At 43.1% G+C, this 21,631-nt stretch overlaps 3 protein-coding genes across 3 annotated transcripts; 1 reads left to right on the top strand and 2 right to left on the bottom strand.

Moving 5' to 3' along the window:
* Window positions 1-91: 91 nt before the first annotated feature.
* Window positions 92-2,702, bottom strand: mif (macrophage migration inhibitory factor). Its single transcript, XM_066649533.1, has 3 exons — window positions 2,451-2,702; window positions 808-980; window positions 92-597 (listed from the first exon to the last, which is right to left on the bottom strand). The coding sequence occupies exons 1-3, from the start codon at window positions 2,556-2,558 to the stop codon at window positions 531-533; spliced, it is 348 nt and encodes a 115-aa protein (XP_066505630.1). The 5' UTR covers window positions 2,559-2,702; the 3' UTR covers window positions 92-530.
* A 1,654-nt stretch (window positions 2,703-4,356) lies between these two features.
* On the top strand, window positions 4,357-10,104 carry si:dkeyp-121d2.7 (zinc finger protein 623). The gene is made up of 4 exons (XM_066648431.1): window positions 4,357-5,163; window positions 5,780-5,985; window positions 6,521-6,596; window positions 7,153-10,104. Exons 1-4 carry the CDS (start codon window positions 4,872-4,874, stop codon window positions 8,046-8,048), a joined length of 1,470 nt encoding a protein of 489 aa, XP_066504528.1. The 5' UTR covers window positions 4,357-4,871; the 3' UTR covers window positions 8,049-10,104.
* An 814-nt stretch (window positions 10,105-10,918) lies between these two features.
* Window positions 10,919-21,401, bottom strand: LOC136674131 (von Willebrand factor A domain-containing protein 7-like). The gene is made up of 17 exons (XM_066650002.1): window positions 21,337-21,401; window positions 19,035-19,236; window positions 18,417-18,701; window positions 17,287-17,380; window positions 16,787-16,903; window positions 16,394-16,568; window positions 15,780-15,949; window positions 15,507-15,619; window positions 15,306-15,422; window positions 14,948-15,148; window positions 13,606-13,732; window positions 13,305-13,457; window positions 13,117-13,209; window positions 12,228-12,484; window positions 12,004-12,137; window positions 11,580-11,739; window positions 10,919-11,383 (listed from the first exon to the last, which is right to left on the bottom strand). Exons 2-17 carry the CDS (start codon window positions 19,218-19,220, stop codon window positions 10,919-10,921), a joined length of 2,847 nt encoding a protein of 948 aa, XP_066506099.1. The 5' UTR covers window positions 19,221-19,236; window positions 21,337-21,401.
* Window positions 21,402-21,631: the final 230 nt, after the last annotated feature.

Raw genomic sequence — 21,631 nt, 5'->3', positions numbered from 1 at the left:
GTGTGACTGCGACACTACCTGCTGCGCCACCGTGCCACCCTCTATATCATTCACTCATCTCTAAATCATGAAAAATGAAAAAATGAAATCCAATGAAAATATTTTATTGCTTCAACAAATGCACTGTGTTGCGTGTAAGATTTAGAGAGCAGAGAATAAATGACAGACTTTTCTCCTGTGACTCCAATAGCTGTGCAATCCACAAGAAACTTTTCTGAGCTTCTTATCATACTTATTAGTTTCTGTACTTGATGCTTGTTGTACTTTTGCTGTACGAATTATCATTAAAAAATTGATCATAATGTATTTCAGCATAGTTTTCATTCAAATATGCAACTCATGCCACTCATATCACACAAACATTTTGCATTTATTATGCATCATGTTGAAGCCAGGGGAAGTCCAGCGTCAGCAGAAAAACACTGAGTGGAAAAAAAGAAGTCTCTATTCAATAACTCAAAACTACATTAAGTGCTGTGTCAGGAAATGAAGGAATGCCAGGGAAAGTGATGGAGAACACTCAGGTTCCTTTAGCCAAAGGTGGAGTTGTTCCAGGCTACGTTTGCTGCCTCCATGTCAAAGAAGTTTATGTAGATCCTAAAACAATGAGAAGAGGCAGGGGTTTAAAATGTATTGAAATTGAAATGAAGGAAGGCAGGTGAATATCTGAGGTAATGATCAGAGTTAGATCTCAGTTATGAGGGGTTTCTTCTATCAGTGACTCTCAAACTGTTTTTATATAATCAGATATCATCTGAGAACGGCCGTGAAGTAAAGGTGCAGAACGAATGCATCTAGATCAGATACCTGTCTGGTGAAATGCCAAGCTGTTTGTTGAGAATTCCCATCAAGAGTTTGGAATACTGTTTGTTCTGAGAGCCTCCGATCTTCCCGATGCAGTGGAAGGAGCAGATAGCACAGGGCTCTGAACTACCCCCAAACATCATCATCTGGTCCGGGATGATTTGTATCGCCATGTACTGAAGAACGGAGAGAAATAACAGTAGACAGAAGTAAATTATAGGTTATTATTATTATAAAAATTACAGTGCAATACTCTTCACTGGGACTCAATTTTCTACTAGTGCTGGGCGATACAAGTACAAATCTGTATCCGATTAACTGATCGTTTTAACTTGATTATGATTAATGAGAATTATTCTGTTGTTTGTCTCACAGTTCACTGACGAGGCTCGTGCCGTAAACACTCTCCAGTATTAAAGGTGGGGTGTGTGTTTCTGATGCGGCTGGGAGCTCCGTCTCTGTGTCTGAGCCATGCTCTGTTCATATTCGGTGTGTGATTGTGTTCAGTGTGAAACGGAGTGGGGGACTCACTTTGGTCTGAAATTGTTTTTTCTCAGTAAAGGAGAGAAATGGAGGACAATTCTACTCTAAAATCTCTGTGACTCCTGTTTACAGATGACTGTGGCATCACTAATGATCTCCCAAAGTTCAGACAGTTGCACAATATTTCTCTGTACATTGTGGATATATGCAAACTCCTATGTTTACCGTTTCTGTTGGCAGTGACCATGCACTGTGCTGGCGTCCCAAAAGGCCATGTGCATCCCGATAGTCACATTTTTTCCATATCGCCCACCTCCAATTACCCCTGACTCCCAAAGTGTAGCAATGTGACTAAAAACAGAATCCACTCTCCTACACGCAGCTGAGCCTGAACGTGACAGTGGAGAGCGAGTCAATGGTGGTGGTCTGCACCTCTAAAGGTGGAGCAGAGTGATGCTACTGTTGTGGACAAGGATACTACACCCATATGGACCTCACATATAAATCTCTTTCACGTTTCTATTTCCCAATATTTATCCAGGTTACCCACTAACATACTTTAAATAATACATTTGGATAAGACTGAATTAGATGCTTGTCCCTTTCTGTACTGATGACCTGTCCAGGGTGTGTTTCTGCCTTGCGTCCAGTGATTCTGGGTAAGTCCTGGACTCACCATGATATTGCTGTATCATTAGGAAATGAAATGAACAGATTCATGAATGAATGAATGGATGGATGGATGGATGAACGTATATGTTATAAACCTTACTGTTTAACACATCCAAACCAGATATAAATAATTATTATCAAACTTATTACAAACAGTCCATTTTTGTTTGGAAACAGAAATTATTTTGAGAATATTTCTAACCTGTGAAGGCACACAAGGAAATATTGTTATTCATAGCTTTACATTATACATATTAAGTGACAACTCAATGTGTAAATGACATTAATATGCCATTAAGATGAAGTCAAAATGATCTAAAATACCACTGGTGAACAAACAATGTGAGGACGTCTAACGGACTTCAAGAAAACACGTCTTTTCAACGTATTTCAACACAGCGGTCCCCACCAGGTAATATTAACAATATAAATTCACCCAAACAATAAAGCATATGTGTATATAGATGTTTTGTAAAACTGGTAATACTCACGTTGGCGGGTTTGCCCGTCACCTTGGCCAGGTCCTGGGTGAGCTGGGGCATTAGTCCCTCGGGAACGGCGTTCCTGCTCACGTTAGTGTTCACCACGAACATCGGCATGGCGATAAACCCCGAGACAAAACCGTTCAAGAGAAAACTGGACACAAATAGACTCCAGAACCGTGTTCAGAATGGATCCTTCCTCTTCCTGGACTTTAGGCCACGACCCCCAGACACATGTGATTGAGTCAGACTGCGCCCCCTGCCGCACTGTGAGTGAATCTGAACCATCTGCAAGCAACAGTGAAATGGTTCTAAGACCACGTGGAGAACCTTACCCACACTGATCTATGCACAATGAAAGGAACCAATACAACTTCAGCCATTTTATTTACTCTCAAAAAACCTTTCTCTTCGTATCTACTCTTTGGATTTAATCTGAAAAACAAAAAAAAAAAAACAAGAATCTGTGACGTGTCAATTCTGTCAAACCTTAATTTAACTGACAATAGCACAAAGATAAAATGTCCAAATTGAAGATTCTGACACCTGCAACATGCTCCAACAAAGAGCTCCATCCTCTTTCCTTTACTGACGCTGTGGGAGCGTTTGGGAACTGAAGAGACTCAGCGCTGCAGGTTTGTGAGTGGAGTTTTTGCTCTCTGTTGATACAACAGTCTGTGGTCACTGTCTGATTCCCATCTTCATGATGACCACAGGAGACAGATCTGGACGCAGGTTGGTCATGCTCACGCACTCTTTGTCTAGGAGCACACGTAGAATGAGGCCTGGCATTGTCCTGCTGAAACAACCATGGACTTTCAAACATACACCTCCAGATCAGTGGTACCTTCAAACATATGCAGGTCACCTGTGGCTTGGGCACTGATACCACCACAGATGTTGTTTTCCACATGTTTCACTGAGAACAATATGGATGGCTTTTTTTTTTTATCTCAATGCCCCCTTTTTTTTCTTTTTAAATGAAAACAAGCTGAACAAGAGTTAATGACTTTCTCCTTGTAAAAGAGCCTCAGTCAATTGTCAATAATGAACTATCAATTAAATATATACATATCTAAACAGAACAATTATAATAGATTAAATTAGTCTAGGCAGCACGGTGGCGCAGCAGGTAGTGTCGCAGTCACACAGCTCCAGGGGCCTGGAGGTTGTGGGTTCAATTTCCGCTCCGGGTGTGAGGAGTGTGGTGTGTTCTCCCTGTGTCTGCGTGGGTTTCCTCTGGGTGCTCCGGTTTCCTCCCCCAGTCCAAAAACACACGTTGGTAGGTGGATTGGCGACTCAAAAGTGTCCGTAGGTGTGAGTGAATGTGTGTGTGTGTCTGTGTTGCCCTGTGAAGGACTGGTGTATTCCTGCCTTGCTCCCAATGATTCCAGGTAGGCTCTGGACCCACCACGACCCTGAACTGGATAAGGGTTACAGATAATGAATGAATGAATGAATAAATTAGTATATGTATATAAATACAGAGACAAGAGTATGAATAAAATAATAAATAATAACAGAGTCAGAAGAGGTGTCATAACAATCTAAATTAAATATTTTCATAATCATAATATTTGAAAACATTGAAAATATGAGATAAACCTATGTTAGGAACTCTTCAGTTCTTTTTTTTTCGATGGGCAGTTGTAAGATTGAGATTTAAAGGGTTAAACACTGAATGATTATATTTACTTATATTTAAAAAATAAAACCTAAAGGACTTGAATTTAAAAGCAATCGGATTCCGAATAAATATATAGACTTTTATATATATAGATATATATATATATATAAATAGATATATATAAATATATAGAATTTTATAGGTTTAGTTTAATATTCTGTCATTTACGGTAAATAAATAAAAAAATAATAAATCCGCGCATGCGCAGCAGCTGGTGTCCGTGTTGTAGGCGAGTGAGCCGCGGCTGAAGGGAGCAAGGGGACGGATTCGAGCTGTTCGCTTCACTCTTCTATGTTTTTCAGTTTTTCTGCGTGAACCCCGAGCCTTAACCGTGGTGTGTTGTAATCCGGGGGTAGTTTGAAAGACTGAGCGGTTGTGTGTTGTTTCTTTGCTGTGTTTTTGTGGGGAGACGCTGGGGAATATCCTCCTCTGGGGCTTAGTTTACTTTGTTGCGTGGACTTGGGCTCGTTGTGAGTGACAGCGGTGTGTAAAGTGTGTGTGTGAGAGATAGAGATAGAGAGAGTGTTCTGGAGGGTGTTAAGGAGTTTGAAGGTGTGTACTCCGGAGTCTAGAACTGATCTAGAGTTGAGTTGATTGGGAGAATTGGGAGAGATGGTGAGATGAGGGAGGTCAGGAGTGAGGGGCACTTCGCACTCGAGGAGGACTTTTCTGCCTGCCCCCCCCTCCAGCGAGAGTTGACGAGAGATCTGAGAGTCTTTAAGTCTGAAATAGTGTGAGAAACAATGGCAGACACTGTGAAAACCTTTCAGGCTCATCTGACCGCTGTCATGGACAGTTTGGTCCGGGCCTCTGTGTGTGAGATCACCAAACTTTTCCAGGACACGGTGAACGACTACCTGGTGGAGATTTCTCTCAGCAGGAAGGAGAACGAGGCCCTCAAACTGCGTCTGAGACACACGGAGAACAAGCTGAGGACAGAGAGGAAATACGGCATGGCCTGGGCTTCGAACCGCAGAGCTGCTGGGCTCCTGGCCTCTGATGACCCCGGGGCCAAGAAGCGCAAAATGGACACCAGTAAGACCAACACAACTCCATGGGGTGGTACTGGGTGTAGGAAGCACGCTGTGGGTGTAATCATTTGCCCTCGTCCCCTCCTGGCACTCGCCAGCTGTTATTGAGTGGCATGTAAAAACACTCACAAGAGGGGATGTATACTTTTGTTTTCCAGTTTGATTACCATTTTTCTCAAAGCTTCAAAGGCTTTCTGACCTCCAGCACAAGCTAAAGGAGGCTGTTACACCTTTTGCATTTTTATCTGGCCTGTTTTTATTGGCCTGTTTTACCCACTGCCTTTCCAGCTTTCTGGCCGCCAACATGGAGTGAGTGGCTTGTAATGGCGACCCACTCCTCAGTTCTCAGCAATTCGCTTCTCTTCTCTCTCCTCCCTCTCCTCCTCTGCTATCTCTCTCTCTCCCTCCCCCTCCTGATCTCCTCTCCTATCCTTCTTCCCCTATCTTCCTCCTCCCCCTCTCTCCCTGCCTCTCTCTCTCTCTCTCTCTCTCTCCTCCTCTGCTCTCACTCTCTCTCCCTCCCCCTCATGATCTCACTCTCTCTCCTCTCTCTCCCCCCTCCCTATCCTATTTCTCTCTCTCTCTCTCTCTCTCTCTCTCTCTCTCTCTCTCTCTCTCAGGAGTGAAGCAGGAGGAGTGGAGTGCAGCTGCCGTGTGGGAGGAGGGGGTCGGAGGAGCGAGGGAAGAGAGGAGGGAGGAGAGGAGGGACCTGTTCCGAGTCCATCTGCCAACTGTGAGAGAGGGAGAGGAGGAGGAGGAGGAAGAGGTGGAGGAAAGGAGACGTGTCTCCGGGGAGAGGAAGGAGGTGGCTAGCATTAAAGAGGAGGTGAGCAGCCAATGGGAGGAGAGGAAGCAGCTGCAGGCAGAGATAAGAGGGGGAGAGAGAAGGAGGGAGGGAGAAGGAAAGAGAGAGAGAGAGAGAGAGAGAGAGACAGGGAAGGCACATGTAGGAGAGAGATGAAGCAAGGACTGAGGGGTGTGAAACAAAGCAGGAGCAGCAGCAGAAGCTCGGACTGAAAGAGTTGAACAACACAAACTTCGGCCAGTCTTAAACAGTGAATGAAAGGGAAATTCCACCAGTTTTTCAAAAATTTCTTTTGAATTAGAATAACTGAATAGTAATTAATCATTTATGAACCAGAAATAGACATTTCAGGTCTCCTGAATCCTTCCTTTTTAATTAAATGACAGCATTTTAATTTGAATAATGCTCTCTTTTGTATTGCATATCATTGCATGGACTGACAAATTGTGCACATCAAACACAATTACATATAGATATATATAAATATATATAACCATCTTGAGGTACTGCCCTGTGTGTCGTTACTCACTGTGTCTCCTCTGACCGATGCGAGCAGGAGAAAGGCTACAGGTCAGATTCTCTGAGGCTGCTGCAGGAGGCGCTCCAGATGAGCGAGAGCAGCTCTACCCATGGTGAGCACCGCCAGGCTCTCTCTGTGTGTGTGTGTGTGTGGGAGAAAAAGCAGCCGAGGCATGATGAGGCTGTGTGAGTGGATTGCGCGGAGTGGGGGAAGGAGCTTTCTCGCAGCTTTGTGCTGAACACTGGAAACTACAGCTCTTACTCTTACTGAGAGATTTTCTTTCCCACACCAATACTCTGCTTTCATTGTGAATTCACAGGGTTTGCTGTGGATGTATATGTTGGAGAATTTGTTTGGTTATAAATGAATGTCCAACAAATGCATCAATCTGTGAATTGACCAATGAATCTAATCAGAAGATCAAATGTAAATCAAAAACCTTTCAAATCTGGCCAAGCCTTATTTGAAGTTCATATTTCATGATATATGCATCCTCATGAGCACACATTGTGCTACTCTCCTCTCGAAACCTGAGCTGGACACTGTTCCTAGATACATATTTCATTTTTATTTTACCACAATTCCCTACACACTCCTTAAATTTAATGCTGAGGACTGTTGGCCATGCGTAGTTTAATGCATGTTTTTTTTTTTGCTGAAACCTTTAGGAGAGTCGGGACCTGCCTCTTATGGATCCGCGGTGGGAGAAAAGTGGGAGGAGCCGCCTACGCTTTCGGCAGAGTCCGTGAACAGCAGCGACGAGCTCAGTGGACTGGAGACAGCTCTGAAAGCAGAGCGAGAGAGTGAGGAGGCGGGGCCTGCAGTGGAAAGCCCCTCCCGCCCGGTCCGAGGTGGAGCCGAGGGCGTGGAGTTTATCGGTCTGGACGGTTTGTGCAGCTCTCAGCAGAACGTTCCTGTGGACGGCCACAAAGTGGAGTCGGGCTCTGGGAGCCAAGACAAGGAGGAGGAGGACGAGGAGGAGGAGGCTGGAGGAGAAGGAGGAGAGGCACTGCATTTCTGTCCGCAGTGCGGCGGCGGCTTTAATTCTGCGTCGGACGTGGCCGAACACACGTGTCCTCTGGCCGAGGAGCGTCCGTTCTGGTGTTCCGCCTGTGGCCGGTCCTTCAGTCACGCCTGGAGCTTGAAAAGCCATGAGTGCGTGCATTCAGGAGAGCAGCCGCATTGCTGCGAACTTTGCGGCAAACGCTTCACACACTCCCGCTCTCTGGAGCGCCACCAGCTGGTGCACACCGGGGAGCGCCCGCACAGGTGCCCGCAGTGTGGACGCAGCTTTAGCCGCCTCGGAAACCTTGAGCGGCACCAGCGAATCCACACAGGCGAGCGGCCGTATGAGTGCGGGGCCTGCGGCAAACGCTTCAGCCGTATGGAGTACCTGAAACGGCACCAGCAGATCCACAGCGAGGAGAAAGGAGACAGCTCGGGGGCGGACACAGTGGCTGGACCTTCGGCGACACAGAGCACCTCAAACGCCATCAGTGCTTCTTCGGTTCCTGACCACAACAACAGAACTAATACCCCGGGCTTAGCCCTTTTTTCTCACTAACATCGGGGCATTACTGAATGAGTGGGCTTCACTTGTGCTGCTGTTAAACAGTGTTTTCTGGGATGCACATTCTCACACATGCCGTGAATATCTTAGTAAACAGAAAGAGAAGTTCTCAGTGTGAACATCCCGCAGATCCTTTATTTCTGAATCATATAAAGAAATCCACTCCTTTTTTCTTTATGAGAACTGAAAAGTCCATGGTAAAAACAAATGTGTCAAACAGTCTTTCTGCTTTTCTGGTTGAGACACACACATACACACAGAGGGGATTGTTTCATGTACATCATGCACTCCTATGGGATCTTACAAAACAAGTTTAAAGCTGTTCTCTGTTCACTGAAATCTTCAGAGCCATATCAGACTCTGCAGCTGTACTTTAGCTGTCTGTGTATTTGCCCATAATCATTTGGCCTCTGGGTTCTCAGGCAGGTATTCGGTCTTCAGCGGATCCTTGCCTTCATTTCTTGAGTAGGTTTTAGGGCAGAGCTGAATGGCACTTGACAGGCTTCAGATGTCATTCCCAGAATGGCCCTTTAAACAGTAATATTTACTATTTCTATTTAATGAACAATGTTTATTATTCTAATCACTGCAGATCATAACATATCCGGTCGGTGCTAACCCTGTGTTAATCGCCAGGTAGCGTCTCAGGTGTGAGTCTGAAGTCTGTGGCAAAACGTGCTGGAATCCAGGGTTAACACCCCTTAAGCTCACTCCACACTGCCTTTTATTCTGTTTCTTTAATGTCCAGAAGACCACAAACAAAAATAAGACATTATCTCTATCCAGCAGAAGTGTTTTTCTCTTGTTTATGAAGTTTATTTTTATTGCGTGTAATGTGCTTTCCACCGAAACCCCCGTCTACAGCTTGTACTCTCCTCTCTACAGGCGTAGGCTAAACACCAATACAGACTTGTGGTGTGAGATAGTAGCCCCTTCCTCGTTCAACTGCAGCTAGAGTCATTTAAGTAGTGTTTAAGAGTGGACTGAGTTAAAAAGATTGTTTTATAACGTCATCAGTGTCTCACAACACTTTTGTTTTATTGAATGTATCAAGTTATTTTTTGTTTTTTATATAATGTAAAGCAGCGTGACACTCCGACCAAGTGGAGGTCGGTCAAAGCTGAAATTCAGAGTGGAGTGAAGGACTGAGGGGCTTTTGCAGCAAGAGGAAGACCACCCTACTTCAGTTGTCCATGAAATGTGTTGTGCCTCTGTGGTACACCAGCTGAATATCGCACGTCTGAACCTTTTTTCTTATTGCCCCATAGTTTGAAATGCACATTATTGTATTTGGAGGCAGCGCTGCTCTGTTAACACCTGAGCTCAGTAGAGATTGAATACCAGCGAAATGTTCAGGCCGGCCCTCGTATGTTTAGTGAACTCTTGATTTGGCTTGACCTCCTGGGAATATACACAGTAATACAAACTGTGATCAGTAACCGATCCGTACGTCCTAATCCAATACTTCCAAAACATAAGCAGGCCCTGGTCAGTTCTCGTGCTGAGGCCGAGAACCCCCCCAGTTCATTAGCTCCAGCAGGCTTCAACAAAATATAACTGCATGCATCAAGGTTTAGTTTTTCCTCTGGCTTTCCCCTTTAATCTCAGCTGTACCTAAGCTGCACATAAAGAACCGAAATGTCTGGTGGTGGTTTTATTTTTCATCTCTTTCTAAATAGTTAGGAAATATCTTTTGCTTTGTAAAGTTACTTTAAAGATTTGTCTTTGGCTCGTTCCGTCGTAATGCGCCCATAGCCTTTCTCTTCTCTGAGCTGTTGTGGTTCTGTAAGCCAGATCTGTGAAATGTCAGTATTTGTTTCTTTCTTTTTTACGCTGTGTTTTGCTCGGACTGGATCGTAAATAAACAATTTATTAAAGAGCAATACATTTGTTGCTTCTATAAAATTTTTCAAAACGAGAGTTACATCAGTTCAGTTCAGCGTTCAGTTGCTTTAAAGACATTGGTGAAAAATGTTTCCTACAGGTACAGGGTTTAAATTTGTTTATCAGCAAAACAATAATAACCAGCCTTTAATTCTGCACTGCCTTGTTTCAGAGAAATAAACACAGTTTGTGAAGTTGCTGTACTTTATTACACAGAAAATCATACATTCATGGATTAAAATATCATTATATTATAAATATATTCATAATTTATACAACATTCAATTGTACATTCATTGCTATTTACCCACACACACAGGAACACTTCAAATATTTCATTCATTATCTGTAACCGCTTATCCAGTTCAGGGTCTCGGTGATCCAGAGCCTACCTGGAATCATTGGGCGGGAGGGGGCGCCAGTCCTTCACAGGGCAACACAGACACACACACACATTCACTCACACCTACGGACACTTTTGAGTTGCCAATCCACCTACTAACGTGTGTTTTTGGACTGGGAGGAAACCGGAGCACCCGGAGGAAACCCACGCGGACACGGGGAGAACACACCAACTCCTTACAGACAGTCACCTGGAGCGGGAATCGAACCCACAACCTCCAGGTCCCTGGAGCTGTGTGAATGTGACACTACCTGCTGTGCCACCGTGCCGTACAATATCCTCATAGTGACCTGAGGGACATGTGCAACTGCTCCAGAGCATCCTGTTTCATTTTATAATCATCTCTGTCCACAATAAGTGTGTTTCTAAGAGCTGAAGTCCCTAAATAGGGTGTCTATAAAGATAAAGGACATTGGGAGTATAACACTTCCAACGTCTGCAGGAACGACCCAGTATCCAAGCAAATATCACTGGAGGGTAAAGCTGTAGTAAACAGAATGCGAATCAAAATTTAATGTGGCTGATGTGTATTGAAAGAAGTGTATAAAGTGCTATTAAATGTACAGAGCTCTGTGTGTTAGAGCAGTAGAGCTGAGAGGGTCAGTAGTAAAGTGGTCCACAGTGATAAGGCTACTCTGGGGCTGTGAGAGGAAGTTGTGCGGATGCTGAACGTTGTGTTGATGCTGGATGTTGTTCTGGTGGCTTCTGTGGTGCTGGGTCTCCTGATGCTGAAATCACAGCGGCCCACGTTGCCCTCTTTGTCCACAGCAGATATTTCCACATTGGCTGCACAGCAGGAAGCTACGATGGTCAGCAGCGTGACGTTGAAGCCATTCTCATCCAGGACAGAGTCGACAGTGGAAACGAACGACTCGTTAAAGGGCGTGCCCGGCACTCTGATGGACACACGGGGATCCTGGAGTCCAGTCCCATTCCCATCCGTCATGAGTAAGGTCACGGTCCAGTTCGCATTCTCACAGAGGGCAGGGCAGTCCAGACTCTCGTTCACCACTCGACACACGGGGGGAGTGATGTCAATATCCTGCAGGACACACATCATTAGTGCATTATTGTCAGCTCCACAAGGCACTGAACACACACACACACACACAGGCGGTTAGGTGCCAGTAATCCCGGCTTGAAGCAATGACTCCCAGAACAAAACTGGGAGGAACATTTTGCTGTTTGAGAGTTTTCCTTCATGTTCTGTATTTTAAGAAGTGTCTTGGATTATTTACCCTCTGGATAACGGACACTCGAAGAAGGGCAAAGTTTGATTGGCTTGTTGGAGTTGACTCCGCCCTTATAGTGATGATGGAGGTTGAGCCTGAACGAGTTTCAGTGGGAACCAACAGAGTCACAGAACCAGTCGCGTTTCCTGTGGGACCGATGTTTAAACTGTGACAAAACACAAACACACACGCACACAATCAGGCTCAATCTTATCACCTACAAAAACAAAAACAGCTCAAATTATGAGAAGCACAGCTGCTGCATTTAATACATGGCCATCCCCATGTGAAGGATATGGAGTATCAACTGGTTCATTCAGGTACAACAGAGCACTGTCTTTCTTGTTCTTGTGTGAGTTGCTCCTTGTAAAAAGCAAATAAAAACATTGTTTGCTAGTTTAGTCATACGAAAGACTTCTTAAATATGTACCTGTTAGTAAAAGACGTCACAAATCTCTGGTCATCCCGTGCCTCTATTCTGATGACACCCTCAATACCTTGAGTTTCGACAGTGAAGAGGACAGATGTGGATTCTCCCGGCGGTAAAATGACAGTTCTCTGGACCTGTGAGGTTTAAGTATGTCGGTCAGGTCTTAAAATGCTAAAAAGTTTGGTGTTTGTGTTCCACACCTCTCTGCTCTTTCAGTTCCTGACCTGCACTGTGATCTGAGACGCCTGGATCTGCGTGGTGGACTGCCTTTGGAAGGACCGTCCATCCATCTCCTGTCCTGACAGCAGCAGAGTGAATGGGATGTTCGGGAGGAGAGGGACTGAGGCCAGATACGTCCCTTCTCTCAGTCGGGTCACGCTGGCGTTCCTCAGCACCTTGCCGCTCACTCCCACCAAGCCCAATCTAACTTCAAACAGCATCTGTACACCTGTTACTGTTATTAGGAGTGTGGAGTTCTGACCTGAAACAAACACACACACACACACACACACACACACACATGCACAAAATGAATCCTATAATCATTGGCTTAATAAATGTATTGGTAAAGAAGCTATTGCACACCCACATATACATATATATGGTTGTTGTAAGGTGTAAACAATGTCAAATTTTCCCAACATACCATACACTTCATTGTCCATACACAATCAAACTAAATTAAAGTTAATTTTTTCACATACATACTCATAAGACTGTGATGTGATGACTGCTCACTCACATGAAAAAGACATGAAATAATGACAGAATCTATAATATAAAAAATTCTAAAAGAATATATAAATGTAAGAAAATAAAAAGAACAAATTAGCATAAAATAAGTGAAAATATATACAGTTATAATCACTAAGGCAAATGTGCAGAAATAGTGTGATAAACAGCATAGTTAAATGTAAAGTGCATGTGCAAAATGTGCAGAAATGGCATGTTCTGAAATTAAAGTCTTTATGATGTCACAAAAACTAAAGCATTAACATATCCCTCCCCATTATATCGAAGTTATAAGGAGTGATCCAGTCTGACTGCTGTCAGAATGAGGTGGGGGCGGGGGTTGCAGGTAAACAGTGGAGGACCTGTAGAGGAGTGTGTTACCTGCTGGAGGTCGGGCCGTAATCTCAGTGAATCCTGGATGTGGACCATCAAACAACTCCACAAAGCGGGAAAAAAAGCTCAGCATGCTGCGTCCTGCATATCCACAGACTCAGTGTCAGTACGTTATTCTGAGATAATTTTCTGAATAAAGAGCGTCACAGTGTTGAGGCTCTTACTCCACTGTGTACCTGTGATTTTGAGGGAATAAGCCTGAGGGGAGCTGATGGAGATCTGCCATCTTCCCATTTGATTCCCTTCATTCAGAGGGATTCTGTACAGATTCCCCACAGGGAAAACTGAGGCAAGGGGTCCGGACCCTGCTGCGTTCCCCTGAGACACACCTGAAACACACAACAGACATGGAGGGTATTAACGTATGTGTCTGGAATATGTCATGTTTGAGCCTAAAGTCTTTAGATCAAATTATTTATTGTATTGTTAGTTTGACCTAATGTGTAATAAACATCTGTGTGTGTGTGTGTGTGTTACCTGCAGGGTTCTGCATTGTGAAGTTGACTGATTCTCCTGTGATATACAAGGTCACATTCTGAACTCTGGGATCCACCAAGAAGGAGAACGTATCGGGACGTGTGGAGTCGACCTGGAGCAGAGTCACCTGGAGACACAAGAAGGAGAAACATCCACAGCGTTTGTACCACAACAGGTCTGGAACCATTTTGTTTTCAGTAGGGTGTGTTAGTTTCGATTTCTACAAAACCTAATCATTCATTCATTTATTGTCTGTAACCCTTATCCAGTTCAGGGCGGCGGTGGGTCCAGAGCCTACCAGGAATCACTGGGCACAAGGTGGGAACACACCCTGCAGGGGGCACCAATCCTTCACAGGGTGACACACACTCACACATTCACTCACACCCTCACATCTACGGATGCTTTTGAGTCTCCAATCCACAAACACGTGTTTTTGGAGCGTGGCAGGAAACTGGAGCACCCGGAGGAAACCCACACAGACACAGGGAGAACACCCCTCACTCCTCACAGACAGTCACCCGGAGGAAACCCACGCAGACACAGGGAGAACACACCACACTCCTCACAGACAGTCACCCGGAGGAAACCCACGCAGACACAGGGAGAACACACCACACTCCTCACAGACAGTCACCCGGAGGAAACCCACGCAGACACAGGGAGAACACACCACACTCCTCACAGACAGTTACCCAGAGGAAACCCACGCAGACACGGGGAGAACACACCACACTCCTCACAGACAGTCACCCAGAGGAAACCCACGCAGAAACGGGGAGAACGCACCACACTCCTCACAGACACTCAGCCGGAGGAAACCCACGCAGACACGGGGAGAACACACCACACTCCTCACAGACAGTCACCCGGAGCGGGACTCGAACCCACAACCTCCAGGACCCTGGAGCTGTGACAGAGACACTACCTGGCTCCACTGTGCCACCCACAGTCAGCTGTGAGTTGTTTTCTAGTTCCTCATAATCATATTTGTACTGGCACCTTTTCACAACACACATTCTGTTCATTCTGCATGTCATCACCGTCCAAAGGAACACATATCATCATTTTTGTTGATTTTTAGTTTTAGTCTACATTATTTGAACACCAATTTAATGATGATTGGACCAATAGAAATGCTCCAACATTACTTGGAATAAAATATGTTAACATTGACCTTAAGAAGGTTTTTGTCCTTCTTCTGTAGTGTTATATTTTGGAGATACAGGTTATTCTTGATTCAATTGAGATTTACATTTGGTTATATACTGAATGCTGATCCTCTGTGTGTGTGTGTGTGTGTGTGTGTGTGTGTGTGTGTGTGTGTGTGTGTGTTCCTTACCAGTGACGATGTAATCGAGTCCAGAACGACTGCAGTGGCCTGTGAAAGTTGGTTTTTCGTCACCTCGATGGCCTGTCCACCAGAGGCCTGAGCCAGCTGCTGATAAATGACATTATTTGGGTTTGTCACTGCCCTCCTCCTGCGTGTGTTTTGGGGGTTACGCACATGTCTGATGGGGCTCTCACTCAGCAAGAAAATTACCTGTCACACAGAAAACATACAAACAACATGCTGTAAGTCAGCAGGCAAAAAACCTATATATATATATATTTTTTTTTTTGTCCAGACACCTATTCCTGAAAATCCTTTTCACAGCACATCAGGTTGAGAACGTGAGAGTGATGTTTAACAGACTCACAGAGGATTGTGTGGTTTGGATGAGTGAGGTCACAGTTCCCAGCAGTTCCTTGTCTTTAGGAGGAGCATCAGTGAACAAGAAGATACTTGAAAACGGAGGAGCTGTGTTGAGAGCCAGCTGGAGGAGATCAAAAAAAATATTGCGGAACAGAAAATGTGGAAAAATGCATCATTAGCTTCAGGTAAAAGAATCTACACACACCTCTAGCCCTGACAGACTTAACTCCGGTATATCTCCACCTCCAGCAACTCTAATGCTGTCCACCTTCTGTTTCATTTCCTCTGGATCTGTGGTTGTGGTCACTGGCCCCACTTCTACACACACACACACGTGCAATCACACACATTCATAAGCTTTAGGGACAGTATATATGTACTCATATGGAAAGATACTGATGCTACAAATTAAATTAAAATGGTGAAATATGATACATGACGATTGACAGAAAAAAACCCATAAACAATTCACACTAACTGGGGTCATTGAATTCCACAAGGATGTACAAGGAAGGTTCATCTGGAGTTCCAATTTTGATGTCAATGATTTCACGGATGAGTCTCCGGACCTCGACAATGTCATCGGTCATGCTACCAGTAGTGTCTACCACAAAACACACCACGGCCGAACGGTTAATACCTAACATTCTGTCAGACAGAAAGAGAGAGAAAGAGAAGAGAGAGAGAGAGAGAGAGAGAGAGAGAGAGAGAGAGAGAGAGAGAGAGAGAGAGACATCATTATCCTGTTGATAAAATGTTCCATGTTTATTGCATGTTAATTACAGCAGACGCTCTTATCCAGAGCAACTCACGGGGTCACTGGTATTACAGGTAGGCCAACACAGTACACAACACGTACACAGGGGAGTTGAGCTTCACACCCCCCCTTTCCTCAAATTTAAACTGAATTATTGCTTCATGTGACGTACAACACAAACTTCCATGTAATACCATGTAATACCATACATTATACCAAGGTTGTACTAGTTTTCATAGAAAGTAGAACTAATCGATTAGCTATGAGTGTGTGTGTGTTTGTTGTGTAAACACGTATGTACAGTATATATAATAATCATAAACCTGAGTATGTACCTTAGGAACAGTCTGTTCTGGAACGCAATGCGGATGTTCTGCAGCAAGTCCACAGTGGCCTGTTTTGCGGCATTAAATGCAGCCAGGTGAGGGTCAGTCCCGTCCGGGGCTAAAGCTCCACCACCAAAGTCCTTGCTGATCCCACCCCTGTCTCTGCTGCCATGGTTACATTTACCTAAAGAGAAAGAGAGAGAGAGAGAGAGAGAGAGAGAGAGAGAGAGAGAGAGAGAGAGAGAGAGAGAGAGATGAAGTACAATAGTGAAATCAAAATAGTGAAATAAGAGCTGTATCAGTGAACACAGGTTTGTGTTTGTGTTTGCGTGGGTGTGTGTGTGTGTGTGTGTGGGTGTGTGTGGGTGTGTGTGGGTGTGTGTCATGTCGTGTGGGTCGTACCTGGTGGTGCTGTGAGCAGGTATCCTGAGGTGAGTGTGTCTTTGCTGAGTATTTCTGGTAGGATAACATTAGGACATTCTTTCTCCTCACAGTTTTTACAGGTTGGGGTGCTTGAGTCTGACAATATTAAGCAGAAACAGGAGCACAATTGTAATAGCACGTAAATATGGTCAAAAACGTATTAAAACTTGTGAATGTAAGTTAATACCATTGTGCAGTGACCTGGTGTCTGTAGCTCATTAGATAAATACGACACTATGGTCTGATAATGGCCTAAAACCTGCAGCTTATCAGAGAGGTGGCTTTTTTTATACAAACACAGTATCTACCTTTAGTACAGGTTGAGTTCAACCAGCTCAGCTCAACAGCCACACCCACATTTGTCAACCCTAGTGCCCTCCTATTGTTTGCATGCATCTAAAACCAGCAGTGCATGAGTTTGTGTCTTATATTGTCCCATGGTCGTCCATCGGTGGAGACAGACCTGCCATTAAACTGACCTGCAACGTTCTGGAGTGGAATATCAGGTTGCAGTAAGTTTGTATTCGGGCCCTGATTTCCCAACTCAAACCAGTTACTGTGACTGTAGAAATCCTAAGGAAAGAGGAACAGAGAACAGGAGAATGTTCAGATATTGCTTCCAAGAGCAGAAAGAACAAAAAAAATAATAAAGAAATGTGGACCCTATGACCCTCATAAAAACTATGAGTGTTTACAGAGAGTTTGTCCTCTCTCTTTGCTGCAGATCCATGCTTAAACAAATTTTACTACATATCTATTATTGTGTAATTTATATTAAATTAAGTTACAATTAATATATACTGCACGTACTAGTATACATATAAAAATATATTATTTTTGTCAATCTTCTTATACAGCTGAAATATATTTCTCTGAGCTGCTGCTTTAACTACAAAACACATTAGAATTTGCTTAAATTATTAATAAAATATAAAATAAAAGTCATTAATATAAACATCACTACTATAATAACTAATAAAAATGATGCAGTAGCACAGAATATACCACTATACAGTTTTACACACTACACCAATGTAAATGATAAGAATTTGACTTATACAACACTAAGAATATAGATATATTTAATGTGCACTCACAGAGTTGCAGAAATAACACATGACTAGTTCACTCAGTGTATATTAAGTGGAAATTAATATAATTTAAATTACACCTTTGTAATGGTTTAGTACAAATTAGTGGTTCCATAATAGTACGCTTTAACTGCACTCTCTTTTCCCACAAGGGTTTGTAACAGATGATGGAGCAGTGCTGAAAGGATCCGATTGAGTTCAGCAACTATGGCATCACTGGAAAAATGACACGAAAGCAGAGAATTTGAAAAAGTGACATTAGAGGTGAGAATTGTGAGTTTGAGGGATGTCAAAATGGATTTTGTCTGCTTTCAGATCAGAATCTTGCCTTTTACCATTTGTATGATAAATTACATTTGACTGGGGCAGCTCTAGCAGGGTAGAAACATGACAAACTGGCTTCATAAAGAGCCTCTATCTCAGCTCTGGCCCATTCTAATGCCTCATATTTGTGACAGACAGGTTATCATCCATCTCAGATATTTCTGGAATCATGAGCACTGTGTTTGTTTTCTGACCTGGAGAGTGTGAGTGACCGCCCCCAGCGCCCGCCTTGCTGCCTCCAGATTATTCTGCTGTAAATTTGCTCTGACGATGGCAAGACCTTGAGTGATGACATTCCTTCCGGCTCCAAATATTTCATCATTGAAGTGGTGGGCGGAGCTAAAGGCCTGGTCTCGGTCCACATTGCTGTTCTCAGAGATGATCTCGTTCAGCAGGATCGTGAAGACGGAAGCTGACACCTCTGCATCATCTGATGCACCTAAACACGCTGTCAAAACCGCCTCGGGGCTCATGAGGCTCTGCAACACATAATTCACACACAAAATCAACAAAGTCCATTTTAAGTGCACACTTTTTGAGACGGATGATCTTTAACTAGTGTTGGACAGCTTTACAGAGCTACTTATTTTCTATGGATGGATCCTAAAGTCTGCAGTGGTACAGTTGCCTCCTGACAGACATCAACAGCGCAATATTTAATGGACTGTGAACAGGCCACTAGTACAGGATAGTAGATGCTTATTTTATAAGGGAATAAAATGTGTTTCCAATAATATGGCTACCACATAACATCACTTGTCACCCACAGCCCCCACCCAACACATAAACACCCACACACACTTTGACCTTACTGGGGGATTAAAAGGCCGATTCACAGCCTGTGCTTCTTCTCTGCAGGCGTCCAAAGCAACAGAGAGCAGAGCCTCCTCTGTGATGTCGTAGTGAGTCCGGCTATCCTCATCTCCCAAAGGAAAAGAAGGCAGAAACGCTTGGGAACAAACAACCAGAGAGTACAAGAACAGCAGCAGGAATGCCATAGGTCCTGGTGGCGAACTACAAAAACATATACATAAGATTAACAAGAGAATCACTTGATCCAGCCCTGATTCAGCTAATTCAGCCACTCATTGTTCAAGCTCATCAGAAAACAGACATAAACGTGCAGACTAGGGAAGCAGTCATGTATTATGGATTACAATCTGTTTTTATGACAGGTTTTATTGCCTTATAAGACTGTTTTCTGGAAAGTGAAAATTGAAAGAGTTATATTCACTGTAAACAAAACCATATCATTAGAGAAAATTTACTGGGACACGTGCTGCAGTAAAACATTGCCATGCCCCACATTAACGAGAGGAACAGGGCAGTATGTAAGCTGTAAAAAGGGCAAACAATAATGACTCCAATAATGTGCTGGAAATTTGCCCGTAAATGATTCCTTTGTTGCCACCGTATCTCCACCGTCATCTGGCGTCCCATCTTTATACTGTATTTAGAGTCAGACCCATATAAGGGACTCCAGGGGGTGACAAACTAACTTACAACGATCAGAATTACTAATTAGGCAAATGTCAAGCTCTGTCAAATGACAGAAACTTAATTAAACTATGTGTTGTGGACTTGGCTGCAGTGTAAAAAATGTTAAAACAATATTTAATTAACTTGAGTTGGAATCATTGAAGGGAGGATTTCTTCTAAATTTCTTATAATTTTTACAAGGAAAAACAGCATAATTCAGGAGGAAATAAAACTATATCAGTAAAAAATACCTAGAACTGAACTGTGATATTTTGAGCTTTGTGTGTAGTTAAAGGAACCACAAGTTTTATTAATATATTTAATAATTATATAATAACTACTTTATCACACTGTATTACTCAGAAGGTGCTCATGAAGAGCATAATTCAGGCCTGTGTTTGAACTCTAATGTTTCCTGTCCGTAAGATACTTAAAGCCATTTGGTTCCTGTAAAGATAACAGTTGGTCAGTGTTTCCTTGTTTGTTAACTGTAAGTCCACGGCCCTTTGTTTTTGATAATGTCTAAATAGGTCGCTTCCTCAATTAATCACTTGACCCTAATAACATATTCAATATGGACCTTCGATTACAATGTTGGCGATAGGGCTGGCCAATAGTTCAATATCAATATTTATCACAATATAAAATGTTTCAGTAACAATTATTACATTTTTAAACACATTATCAATATTTCAGAACACATTATTTACAGCATCTGTCACTGACTGACTGTCATTAGAGGGCGCTTCCCTCAGCTTTAAAGTTAGTTTAAAAATATTAATATTGACAAAGCCAATGTTTTTGTTTGATGGTGATGTCTTGTTTCTTGTTTGTACTTAACAGTATTTCTGTTCAGACTTTCATGTTGTTTATATCGATTTCAGAAATATATCGTTTTGGCCGTATCGTCCAGCCCTACTTGTAGGTATCAGAAACTAGGGGTCAGACAAGTGCCAGGAGTAAACAGGCAGTGTGACCACTGTGGATTAATGAAGGAATGAGATAAATGTTAATCTCTTCCCTGTCACATGAGTTTAACACGTTCTCACTTTTAATCACTTTTAAAATACATCAGTTTTTACTTTAAGCAGATATTTAAATATCTTGGCTTCACTACAACATGACACTTTTACTACAGAATTTAAAAAGTGTGGGACTAAGTCAAAATTACAGAAACATCTGAAACTCACACCTAGGATGGATACTGGAATAACTCTTTAAACCATAAATCCAGTTCTTGGAACTGATGCTTGGTTTCTAATAATAAAAAAAAACACACTTCCATTTTGATAAAGAGAATGCATTAATTAAGACTGAATTGGGTACTAACATGGGCAATACACAAGAATGTGTAATTGAGGGAAATTAACATGTTTCTGTCATTCACACACGATCAGCAGGAAAACTGGGGGTGGGGGGAGTTAAGGAACAGTGCTGTCTGCTCCCTCGACGTCCACGGCTGAGATGCCCTTGAGCAGGGCACCTAACCCCTAATTGCCCCTAAGCCTACCTCTCAGTGTGTGTGTGTTCGACCATGGATGGGAAGGTACATTTCATTGTACATCTTAATCTGACAAATTTAATCACCTTCATAATCACTTAATGTAGATTTACTGAGATTTAATGTCATCTTACCTTTAAGAAGACAAAGATGAAGATGAAGGTTTGATGTTCAGTTTCTCTCTCAGAGTGAATATGTTCTTACACATGGTCAGTCCTGTATTTATACAAAACACACACACACACACACACACACACACAGAGAGAGAGAGACACATCACCATGGAACTGTAACAGTGAGCTGGTTAATCATTGTACAGACTATGGGAATCAAAAATGCCAGTCAAACAGGAAATCATTTGAAATAGAGTTTGCCCTTATATTCAAATGGTGTCCTTATTTAAGCATTTAGCTAGTCTGAATGTGTTGA

This window comes from Hoplias malabaricus, chromosome 17 (assembly GCF_029633855.1).
Source record: "Hoplias malabaricus isolate fHopMal1 chromosome 17, fHopMal1.hap1, whole genome shotgun sequence".
Classification (NCBI taxonomy): domain Eukaryota; kingdom Metazoa; phylum Chordata; class Actinopteri; order Characiformes; family Erythrinidae; genus Hoplias; species Hoplias malabaricus.
Note: the sequence above shows the minus strand (reverse complement) of the source record. Positions and strands in the feature narration are given on the sequence as shown.